This window comes from Botrytis fragariae (assembly GCF_013461495.1).
Source record: "Botrytis fragariae strain BVB16 chromosome Unknown tig00000795, whole genome shotgun sequence".
Classification (NCBI taxonomy): domain Eukaryota; kingdom Fungi; phylum Ascomycota; class Leotiomycetes; order Helotiales; family Sclerotiniaceae; genus Botrytis; species Botrytis fragariae.
Window position 1 is genome coordinate 1416562 of NW_023501011.1, and position 12365 is coordinate 1428926.

General features: G+C 41.3%; 2 protein-coding genes across 2 annotated transcripts; both read right to left on the reverse strand.

The window, feature by feature from the left end:
- Bfra_007350 (putative er membrane protein) lies at positions 1-1444 on the reverse strand (the record flags this gene model as incomplete). Its single annotated transcript, XM_037337723.1, has 4 exons — positions 1-690; positions 789-869; positions 985-1253; positions 1315-1444. 4 exons carry the CDS (start codon positions 1442-1444, stop codon positions 1-3), a joined length of 1170 nt encoding a protein of 389 aa, XP_037187103.1.
- A 9243-nt stretch (positions 1445-10687) lies between these two features.
- Bfra_007351 (uncharacterized protein) lies at positions 10688-11464 on the reverse strand (the record flags this gene model as incomplete). Its single annotated transcript, XM_037337724.1, has 3 exons — positions 10688-10909; positions 10979-11265; positions 11326-11464. 3 exons carry the CDS (start codon positions 11462-11464, stop codon positions 10688-10690), a joined length of 648 nt encoding a protein of 215 aa, XP_037187104.1.
- Positions 11465-12365: the final 901 nt, after the last annotated feature.

Sequence of the window (12365 nt, forward strand, 5' to 3'; positions counted from 1 at the left end):
TTAATCGGGATCAGGGTTGACAGCTCGAAGTATTGGTCCTTGTTGATGAACTCGCCTTGAGTAATCGTGATCATCTCGAATAGTATTGATACTCTCCCGACTCTTATTGTCTCCACGTTGATAGACGGGAGCAAAAGGATCCAATCTTGGATCCACAGGCATCAATTGACTCCTCCTAGATCCAGGTGTATGTAATTCAGGTTCCCACGTTTCGACAACGCGTTTTCCATCGGTGCCGAGAACAAATCGTGAATTTTCGCTCATGGTTCTCGATGGTATTGGTCCACCCACACCGACTACACCGGCTAAGCTTTCCCTTCGACTGTTCACGGCTGCATATCGTTCAGCCTTTTCTTGTCTTCTCTTCCTTATACAGAAGTATGTAACACCAGCGATAATTGCGATTAAAGCTACCAGACCAATCGTGAGACCCACAGCCGCGCCAGTTGTCAAACCTCCATTTCCTTCCGAAACCGACGAGTCGCTGCTTGAATTTGGTGGTGCAGTTGGGGTAACAGTAACCGTTCGAACTTGCCCGGTAATAGTCTCGAGGGATATGACTGGAGTAGGTGTCCATGTAGAACTTGTCGAGCCAGATGTAGACGAAGACGATTTCTGGGCGGCGACCGTAGTTGGTGGTATTGTTGAAGTAGTGGATGCTTCTGTGGCGCTAGTTGATGAAGTAGTTTTCTATTCGGAAAAGTTAGCTTGGCGACTTTGCATATTGTTTAATTCAAAATAGATATTAAAAAAATTGAATAAATTTGAAATCAGAGAAAGTCGCGTACGGGTGAAACAGTAGAAGAAGTGGCTTCAGCAGTTGAAGAAGAAGTTGTCACTGGTTCAGGACTCGAAGTCGAAGTAGTTACCTAACGTGGAAAAGAAGTCAAATGGGTTGCCAGCTAAGGCACACGGAAAAGCATGGAGATGGTGACTCAGGTTGGGAGAGGAAAGGAGAAGAAGGGATTGTATCCAAGGACTAACCTTCTCAGATGAAGTCGACGTCGACGATGTAGTAGCAGCTCCTTTTGTTCCTGATGGAGATAGTGTCAAAGACATGTACCCATATAAACTATCTCCACCACACGTATCATCCGGATACCCTGGGCATGGAGTGTCGCAATCGCTCGTAGAAGATGTCGTCCCAGGCACATAATTTGAACACCAACATTCTGATCCTTGTACCACAGCAAATGCATATTCATCCAAGCAGAAATCGTAACATAGACCATCGGATTGATAGATAGAGGAATCTACACAAAGGTCAGGATCAGTACTTGGAAGTCTCCAATTGATTCATGACGGTTGACTTACTGGCACTGCCTGAGCCTGTATTCAAGGTTGAGCAATACTCCATAGATACTCCCTGGACATGTTTGAGAAAGGCGAAGAGGCATATCGCGACGACCCCAAGTCGATAAGAATCTTGCCGCGAATAAAACATGATCAATTACTTTTGAGGAGTAAGTATCTCCGTGTTGACTTTATGGATTTTTTCTTCTTCTTCTTCTTCTTCCAATCGTAAGGTTATCGATGATCATGTATGTCTTAGCTGTTGCCGGAAAAAACAGTTAATGGAATGTCGGGGGAGGGTGGAATGCGGGATTGCAAACGAACGGGATTAGGATGTGAGATATCAATCAAGGTATCCCATTGAAAGAAGTCGATCAATCAACCAGTTAATTAATCCAATCAATCCGTCATATGGTGATGACAATGATAGCCATTTCACCAAATTTGAAATTACTGAGAGATTGGTATAATCCTTCCCCGTCTTCAAAAAGCGAAAGTAATGAGAACGAATGTAAAGTTGAGGTTTGTGGTGATGTAAGAAAAGCAGCAGAGAGGACGAGAAGGGTGGATGTAGGAGGAGGAGGAAGAGGAAGAAGACGAAAAAGGAAAATGGGGAACTCGTAGGAGATTAATTTAATGTGGAGTTTCGAGGGAGTAGTAGTAGTAGTAGTGTAGTAGTGTAGTAGTGTAGTAGTAGTAGTACAGTTTTGTAATTGGAGGAAGAGGGAGATGATGAGGGAGGAGATGTATGGAAATGGAAAGAGAGGAAGAGGGAGTGAGGAGAGAGGAGTGAGGAGTGAGGAGAGAGAAAGCGCGATGGATGGATGGATGGATGGATGGATGGATGGATAGATAGTGTAGATAGTGTAGATAGGGAAAGGCAGTAAAAAAAAAAAGGTAGGAAAATAGATTGATAATAGATCCAGAAAATTCCAGGTTTGACTGAATGGAAGTGGTAAGTAAGTGGTAAGTAAGTGAGTGTACCTAGGTAGAAAGGCACCCAGTCTAGTACACAAGTTCACAAGTTCACCAGTTAGTATCTTTGTCAAGTACAAAAGATCTTTATTTAGTCTTGCTATTGAAGCAAAAAGCGTCGTGTGTGCCCAAATTGAAATGAAAGCGGCAAGTAACATTTCTTGGTGGACCGATGTGTCCTATGTTAAGTTTAGTTTTTATTAATATACATGTCTCGTTCCAGACATATCATTGGTCAATTGTGAATTCGACTGGTTTTCTTTTCTTTTTATTCCCTTTCCGACCTAGTGTTTCATAAAATGGTCTCGTCCCGTTGCGAAGCTATTAGGAATGCTAGTCTTGCTCGTGTGTATGAGGCTGAATTAGCTTTGCAATAGTTTCAATTAGAGTACTGGACCCAGGTACCTAGGACCTAGGTCGATAATGAGATGATGTGTTTGGGAGATGAATTGAGAGAAATGTCTTGAACCTCTCAAACTCAAAACCCGCCGTGGTGTCAGTGTCAGTTGAGAATGGTAGGTCCGGGAGGGAGAAGAAGTAGGTAAACAATGGATGGTGGTCAAGAGATGGAAGAAATTCTGATATTTCATTCCATTCCCTGCGCTATCAAATCACATCTATCTTGCTCACCTAGCCACCACTCACCACCACCCATCACCACCCTCCACCTACCTCACCATCTACAACATCTCATCGTTCCTCCCCCTCCCGCATGGTATGGCATGGTGGCACTCGTATCGGACAAGTGGGTGCTTGACCCGATCACTTTGACTGCCTTTGAACCGTTGGAAAGTTTCTTGGAAAAACGCCTCCGTTTGCTTGGTGGATGACTAGCGATACCATACCGCATGAGATCTCTTTTCCCTTGGACATTCAACACTGACATTAAATAATTCTTCTTTCGGTGTTGTGTACCGTGTACGATGTGAACTCCTGATCAATTCGAAACCAAATTGCTATTTATCGTACTGGTTCGATGAATCCTTTTTCTTGAAATATCTCTCTCTCGACCTAATAATGACTTGCTTTTGCTATGTACTCCATACCAAGCCTAGTGGACATGTAAATCTACTACAGAGGACTAGATATGCAAGTAATGAATGCATCCAAGTTCTAACAGTGTTTAACAGTTTTTAACAGTCTTTAACAGCATCCAACAGCATTCAACAATATCTAAATATACATCCAACAGCATCCAACAGTATCTAAATATGCATCTAACAGCATCCAACAGCATCCAACAGCATCTACATATGCATCTAACAGCATCTAACAGCATCTAACAGCATCTAAATATGCATCTAATCATACAACATAAAAGCAGCATTACATGTTTAACCCATTATAATCATCATCTTCCCCCTCTTTCAAACTAATTCCCTTCCCGTTCCCGTCTTGTCAATTCTCTTACTACTACACGAGTACACAACAACCATTCACAGTGCACAATCCATCACCAGTTCATCATGACTGTGCACATTTCAAGCATCGATCAAGCATATCCAGGTACCAAGGTATCTCTGACCATTCGATCTTCAATCATCAACATCAATTAAGCAAAAGATATGCGAGATGCATTTTCAGTTATACAACCAACGCTCACGTTCACATTCACATTCACCCCGGTACAGCTGAAATGGAAAACATCAAACGCCCGAGACGCCCGAAATATCAATCTGGATGTCAATTCTAATGATTCCCTATTTTATTTTGATTTTTATTTCCATTTTCATCCCTATTTCATCTTTTGCCTTTCCGTACCTACTTTTCTTTCTTCTACGATCCACCAAGAACTATCTTTTCTTCTTCTATCCATCCTGCCGTGTCTTTCATTCTATTCGTATCATTCGTCAATGGAGTGCAAATCACTGCTGTCAATAATCAACACTGCCGAGCACAACTAATCTATAACTATCCAAGTATCTTGATAGTCAGGGACTAGCTGCAGAAATTCCACCATCCACTCCGATCCAATCCAAGCGAGAAGATTCATCATGACAAGAGAGGACAAATACATCTCAAAATGGTTCGGCATGGCCGCGTGAGAAGTTTATCTTGCAGTTCGCTCTATTTGACGATTCCGGAGTCCGTATATCATATACACATCAGCCATATCAACCACATCTTCTCTCCGATACATAAATATCTAGGTACGAATCCCCCCCGAACGGACCACGGAAATCACATCAAGAAAATAATCAAGAGAATGGATCCAAATTCATCATCTCGACCAAATTACGGTCTCTTCTTACTTCCCTGACTTCTTTCTCTTCTCTTCGGTGTCTTCTCCCTTATCCACTTCTATTTGAAACCTTTTCGTCGTCATTGACATGCTTTAGTGCTGCAGGTGTTGTCGATGATAATTTTCCCAGACCCACCCCAATCAACTCTCATGTTACGATTTTGTGATCCATGAAGGATTAGAATTGAAATCACAATTTCGTACACTCGGGACTCTTGATATGAATTTATACAACAAATTGTCACACATTATCAAGAGAGAGAGTGTCCAGAGAGTGTAAACAAACAAACAAACAAACAAACAAGCAAACAAAAGAAAAATAAAAGAATAAATTGAACTTTATCCATGGAAGTTATTCGGTCTTTGACTTGGGTACCTGCCATTAGCTTTTTTCGTTATTATCTTCTCAAAACCAATTTTTGCCCGTGCTCGATCGATATCACACACGCATTTCGAAATATAACTTCCGAAAAAACGCGTATCACATACGAATAATTTGAACCCCTTCTTTCCAATGTTCCGCTCCGCTCTTCTATCTCCATCCACTCCGTCCATGATTTACCCAATACCTGTCATCGATACGGACAGAATACTCCATTCAATCTTTCCTCCGAATGATCTGTCCATCCTCCATGGTTCGAGTGTTCATCAAACCAATCAGACCCCAATAAACAAACACAAACACCCATCATACTTCGTACATCTCGCATAAGTACCGCTACTTCATACGAACGAACCTCTCTCTTCTTCGCCTACCAACCCTATCATATGATGCGAGATGAGAGAACTCAGTATCCACCCGTGAAAAAGCCACACAGCCAAAAAGCTTGTTTGTTTGGCACGGACAATCATATCCACACAGATACTTCGTATACAGCTACACATTCTCTCTGCACAAAACTATACGGATAGAGTTCTTCGTATGGCCAGGTAAACCCCATGCTTGCATAGTATGTATGCATGCACACGAGAATAACATACTTACATATTTCCCAACCTCTTTTTCTATCCTTTGCTTCCACCCAATGAATACTAAATACTGAGCATTCACCCATCCAAACAGCTCTTCAAGAGTGGGAGTACCTCCCATATCGTTCACGCCACCTTTTACCTATAACCCCGCAGATACCAAGATTCGTACGATGGACAGTCTGATTCATCCACACCACAACAATTCATCCATTCATTCATCCGGCTAGCTGGCTGGCTGGCTGGCTGGTATTAAATGCGAATTGACCGAATGGATAAATCCCCACCACATCGGCAAACCCCAAAATGAAAACAGGGGATAGAAGTGCCGGATGGAGTATGCCGTTCTCTGCTTATATGCATTTGCATGCGTAAGTGGCGATGGGGTAATCCTCTTTTTTTTCTCTTTCTTTTTTGTGAGGGAATAAGTTTTTGATTTATTTGATTTTTGTTTGGTTTGACCGCTTTGGTTTTGATCGCTTTCTTTTTTTTATGGTCGTATGGTTGTTTGTGTGGTTTCGTGGTTGTCGCTTTTGAGGGGGAGGATTGGACTTTGCTTGGTGATTGGATTGAATTGAATAGATTGGTGAACTCGACTCACTTGGGGTTACAATCAGTATAAGTATACTAATGCTCATAATGCTATTTTGGGGGTGTTCTAGATGCTTGGTGGGTGGTGTGCATGAGATGGGTTTGGAGACTGACCAGATGGCATATCTTTACGATGGAGGTTTGGGGTTGGGTTGGAGTGCATTGGTGAGGATTGGTGAGGATTAACTGACCTCGTGTATTCAATCATATCGAATCGGATCGGATCAGATACATTACCTCTTTACTCATCGGCTCTCCTTTGAGTTACTATCTATCTACCTATACGGATACGATGTGAAAATGTGAATACGAGTATTTCAACGGCGGCTATATACATCGTATATTATCCGCATACTATATCTTCACGATTTTTACAGTTCTGAAAAAGATCATACATATGGATAACATTCATTTTTGAATTGTGTAGTATCTTATCTCATTCTGGTATATTATATATTACATGGTATATAGCATGTCCATGGTAATTCGTAGATTGTAGTTTATAGTTTGTGATTTGTGACTTGTGGATTGTGGTTCGTGATTTGTGAATCGCTATCCTGCGGTCTGCTGGTGTTCTTGGTGCTCGGGAGTCTGTATGCTCTCGGGGTTGTGAAGTCTGTATACTCCTGGGATGCTCGAGTGTATGCTCGCGTTTGTGTACTGCTCTACTCTACTCTACTCTATCTGACCTACTCTACTCTATCTGACCTACTCTACTCTATCTGACCTACTCTATCTGACCTACTCTATCTACTCTATCAACTCTATCTACTCTATCTACTCTATCTACTCTATCTACTCTATCTACTCTATCTACTCTATCTACTCTATCTACTCTATCTACTCTATCAAATTACAATTAACAAAGCTATTCTATCTAGCTAAAAATTACAATGATAGGTCTGTAAGTAGGTGAGTAGGGAAGAAATAGCATGGGCATTATTTGAGGAATGAGGGTATACATTGGTATTGGGGATGAATTGGAGATTGATTGGGGTTTATATTTATATTTGTATTTATATTTATATTTATAGATTTAGGAGTTAGGATTAAGATTCGGATTTTGAATAGGGGTATAGGTATGCTTTTCTTCTTTTCTTCTTTGGTCTTTCTTTCTTTCTTTCTTTCTTTTGTGTTTATATTGATAATTCTGGGCCGGGGCGTTTGAGGTATGGGTTGTGTCTATTTATGCTCGGATTTATGGGCTGTTGTATATATACATATATAAATACGTCAAGTGTGAATACGTCAAGTGTGAATACGTCAAGTGTGAATACGTCAAGTGTGAATACGTCAAGTGTGAATATGTCAAGTGCCGTAGGTAAAGGTAGCCGCTTTGCAGGATGGTTTGCAGGATGGTTTGCAGGATAGTTTGTGAAATAGCTTCTACTTGTTTGCCTTTGTTGTGGAAAGAGTCGGTGATGTTTGGTGTGAAGTGTGAAGTGCGGAATACGAATATCTCGACATTTTTGTTTTGAATGGCAGGAGGGAAGGGTTATAGGAAAGAGAGGGAAAGATAGATGTGTGAACAAAGGTTAAATGGATGGTCTTGAATCATTCATAGCCTACATTAGAGGAGCTAGTCGTAGCAGGGCCTATATAAGACTTGCTTCTTCCTGTAATTAGCTAGCTCCTTGGATAGAATGCACTGTGACAGTTGGATCCTACGCTTTAGGTTCTACGTCATCTGGTTTGTCTCAAACCGACAATAGAATGGGGAAGAATGGGTAGAATGGGTAGAAGGGGAAGGGCGTGTACTCTCTCTCGCTTATAGTTTAGAGCAAGATTCGGAAGTCTGGAGGCGTTGAGAGAGGGAGCAAGGGAGAGAGGGGAAGTGTGAGGACTGAGGTTAGGGTTGGTAATGGTGGTAGTGTTCGGTGCTAGTAATCATGGAATCTGAAGGCTCTAAGAGGCCTGAATGGAGATGATGATGGAAATACTGATACTGATACTGATACTGATACTGATGATATATAGCAACATTCAAAACCAGTAAGTGATATACTAAGCGAATAATGAAAATGGGGATGGGGATATACATATAGATATTTGATGCTCAAATTACATTAAGATAAGTCGCATTACACATAACATTTCAAAAACAAAGGTCTGAATGTGAAATCCACAAACTCATTTTGATTCATTTTTCTACTGAAGGGAAATTTACATCTTGATATTTGATTCTCAGTTTTGACTTTTAGTTTACGAACTTGGCACTTTTCAATTTTTAGTTCTTGTTACTTCAACTCTTTCTGCCTTGCTTACCCTTCCAAGTTTACTTACCCCTACCCTTCAACTCTTTTATTCTTTCCTCTCTCTTTATCTTTCCCAAACCGCCAGTCATGTCAAAATCTCAAAAGCCAAACAAATAGAACAAAGTTGAGGAAGATAAATTTCGTATCTAACTTTGTATACTACGCCAATGATCTCTTCCAACAGGGACCGAATCGGTAAGAACAGGATGGATATTGGGATATCTACTTTTGTGGTAGGATATACGAATGAATGAGGGATTGGAATTCTATGTCAAGTAAGGGGGTGAGGGTGTAGAAGATTAGATGCATGGAGATTAATGGTGATGATGTTGAGGTGTATAAATATGAGAGAGCCATCTATAATCAACAGATGCCAGCTCCCGATCTTTAACGCTTCGAACGAATGAGAGAAGAACATCAAACCGAAGTGAGTAAACGAGAGTGTAATAAATGTGTGCAGATTAATATTGATAATGTTAAGGTATCTAAATATAAACAAACCGCTTTTGGTCAACAAGCACCAACTATCGACCTTGAAACACAAGCCGTTGCGTTAGAGCCGAACAACTGGATGAAGGAATAAGTTAGGTTGCTACTTCATACGCCGGTGATCACGGCTTTCAGAATTTCCAGCGCGGGTAGATATGGCGGCCTTTCACTGAAGCAACGTTTGGGTCATCTTAGGTGGAAATCAAAATCGAAATCGAAAGTAGCTAATTTGTTCTGCACAAGGCCTTTCGAGACTTAAGAGCATAAAAAATAAGTATGTTTTATGGCTTTAAATTTTCAATTTCGAAAAAGTCACCGAGGTTCGATCGAATGAGATTCACGTGGCTGAAAGTTGAAGTATTGCAACGCCATACCACTCTCCCTCTACCATCACGTAAGATTGTTCCTAAGTATTGTCTCTGCCCATTAGAACGTTCCCAAACGCAGAGCATGTTTTGTATGATTTCGCGCTCTCCGTTTTCACGTCTTTGTGGTTTACTACCCTTGCTTCGATAACGATTTCCACAAGATGCCAGATATCACAAGGCTTAATATCAAATAAGGAGAGGAGAGAACAAGGAGTTTGAAAGCTGCAGTTGTTTGGAAATGTGGCTGTTGAATGATGATGGACTGGTATTTTTGAAAGTGGAGCAATTTGTAGGTATTTGGGTAAGTAATCTTTGTCTTTTGGTGGATTGTTTTGCTCATTCTTGTTATTTTTATAGAAGAAGGTTCTTCTCACATTTCAATTTAGAAAGTATCAAACAGGAAAACAAGTAATACCTGAGAAAGACGATCAGAAACCCTATATTTCGAATCAGCTTGTTCAATCGAATGAGCGAGGCTATTTTGCCTCCGCAACTGAGACAATAGGGACTGAATTTTCATCAAACTATAGGTATCAACCAATCCCAAATCCCATTTTTTCAAAGTCCCTTCTGGTACCTTTATTGTATAGCTTAGCTAAAAATAAGGCTCCCAGATTAACAGGTCTCAGTATCCCCGACGAAACTCGAGTTCTTAGGCTGAATCAGATCTAGATACTGTTCTGGCTGATGATATGGGGTTTTCAAGGCGAGAATATGTTGGCAGAGATGAATTGTTGTCGGTGGATTTGTTTGATTTGTTGGATGGGGTGGCGCTAAAGGGGAGAGGGAAATAGAAGGAGGGGTTTGTTGAGTATCTGAGTGTGAATAAATGGTTTAGGGTGGTGCAGGAGAGAGAGATAGGGTGAGAGTAGAGAGGGAGATGGGAAGTGCTTGAGAGGGGGCATGAATTTGATTTCTTTCATATGTGGAGTTGGAGAGGTGATAGAGTGGCCGTCTTGTTTATAGGACTGTGATTGGGTAGTTCAATGCTATTATCTTCATAAGACGATGAGATAGATGACTTTTATGGTACCAAATCTTTTGAATCTGTCGCGAATGGTTTTTCAGCTGGTATTTCATATTTCAGCTGTACATGTCAGGGAGTCTTACATGTGTTTCACCGTCCTCTCCAATTCTCTTCGATGATTAATTTGTCTATCATAGCTTTTCTGGAGAATGTTCTTTCCCGAAATCATAACTCTTCGAGTTTTTGAGTGGAGGGGGGAACTCACAATTTCGATTGGGGATATATCGATAACTCGATGCTTCTATCATATGAGAAACTTATACTTTTTGGTTTCAAAACATCATACGGTGCATGTATTACTGAAACTTTTAACTTTTTGAAACTCCATTGTGTTCTCTAAAATCAAGAGATCCGAATCTATAAAGTCTTTCTTTCCCTTCGAAAAAGTAAACCACAGTTTCTAGAAACTGTTCAACTCATAATATCAAAAAGACAATCTGTTTCCTTTCGGAATCATCACCTAGCTACACACCACCTCCTAACACTTCTCCGCAACCTCCAAAACAATCTCCACCAACTCATCTATCATCGTCAAAGCAGGCGAATGTCCCGTCTCCAACTCCCAAACCTTCACCTCCTTTCCCTCCTTCTTAACCGCCTCCAGCATACTCACTTGAAAATCCAAAAACACAGTCATATCCATCTTCGTGACCACATAACTCGTCTCGATATCTCTCCACGCCGCTCTATCTTTCAAGGGCTGATACATCGAATTTCCATTTCATCGACTCAAATTCGAGATATATTCTTCAATTCCAGCCTCCGTCACTTTATCATCTGGATTTGATCCGATGAGAAGAGTACGATGATCACTGTGCACGTGGGTTCCATCTTCTGCGATGGTGAATACGACGGGGATTAGTTCTTCGTGCCCGAATAACCGCACTTTATCCATCATAGACTCGCCTTCTAACATCATGAATGCGCTGATGTAGAGGAGATGGACGACGCCGCCAGATAGACCTTGGGCATTTCGAGTGGAAACGGCGAATTCGGTAAGAGCGTTGGTACCAACTTGGCCGCCGTAGGAATGCATAAGTACGACGATGTGTTTCCCTTGGGAGACGAGATCGGAGATGTAGGAATAGATGAAGTCGGCGGTGGGTGGTTAGGCACCGTTCATGCTGAGGAGAGAGGGAATGAGGAGGTCGTAGGAGTGGGATTTGAGTGCCGAAACGAGTTTGTGGTAGTTTTGGGGGTTGTGCCAGCTTCCTGGGAGGAGGACGAGGGTAGGTTTGGTTTCGAGGGTAGACATTGTGAATGTTGGATGTACTGTGCGGTGTGGTGAGATATGAGAATGATGAGCGAGTAGGAATTGGGGATTGGGAATCAGGGTTTCAAGACTTGATAATAGTAGAACTTTCTTTCTTCTTGAAGAAGTCAAGGAAATGATAATGTCAGATATGAAGGGGCACTTCAACAAGATTCTATCTCAATAAAGTACTTGCGGAGACAACGAAGCAGTAATATTGGATCCAAAATTTGGAGATATTAATATTAAGAAACTGTTGTGATCTTAGTAGCCAAGAAGTAAGATCCTACATGTGATCATTTGTTTCTGGAGATGCCCCGAGATAAGTTCATCATTCACATAAGATCTCTTCTAAGAATTGGGAAATCGAGGCGTTCACTCAGTGAATTTGGAAACTCGGTAGGAGGTATCCTGCTCTGCGATTACTTCGAGAACGTCGAGAATCTCTGATTATTGAGTGCTTACTGTACCATAATCCATCCCGTGATTACATCTCAACCAACTTGCACATAGATGCAAAGCTAGCTTTCTCAGTTCAGATGGAGACATCTGGTTCTAGCTACCTTTCTTTCTTGTCGTTAATAGTCGCTTCGATAATTCACCACGACGACCTCTTTTCGCCTTATAAGATTAAGATTTGTGGGACCTTCTCTTTCTAGAATTAGAAATGCCACAATCTACTCTGGGAATCCAAGCTCGGAAAAGTAAGCGGGCTCGGCGGGGTATATCAACGCCGCCTTACAGTACCTACAACGATCAACCACTGGCGGAAACCCCTCAACAATTCAATTCGTTCGCTGCCATCTTGAATCCAATAATATTTGGTGTGATGCTTTGACCAAAGACAGGTTGAAGTTGGAATTTGTGCTATTAAATTTAGTTGTTTTATTTATGGTTGATTTAT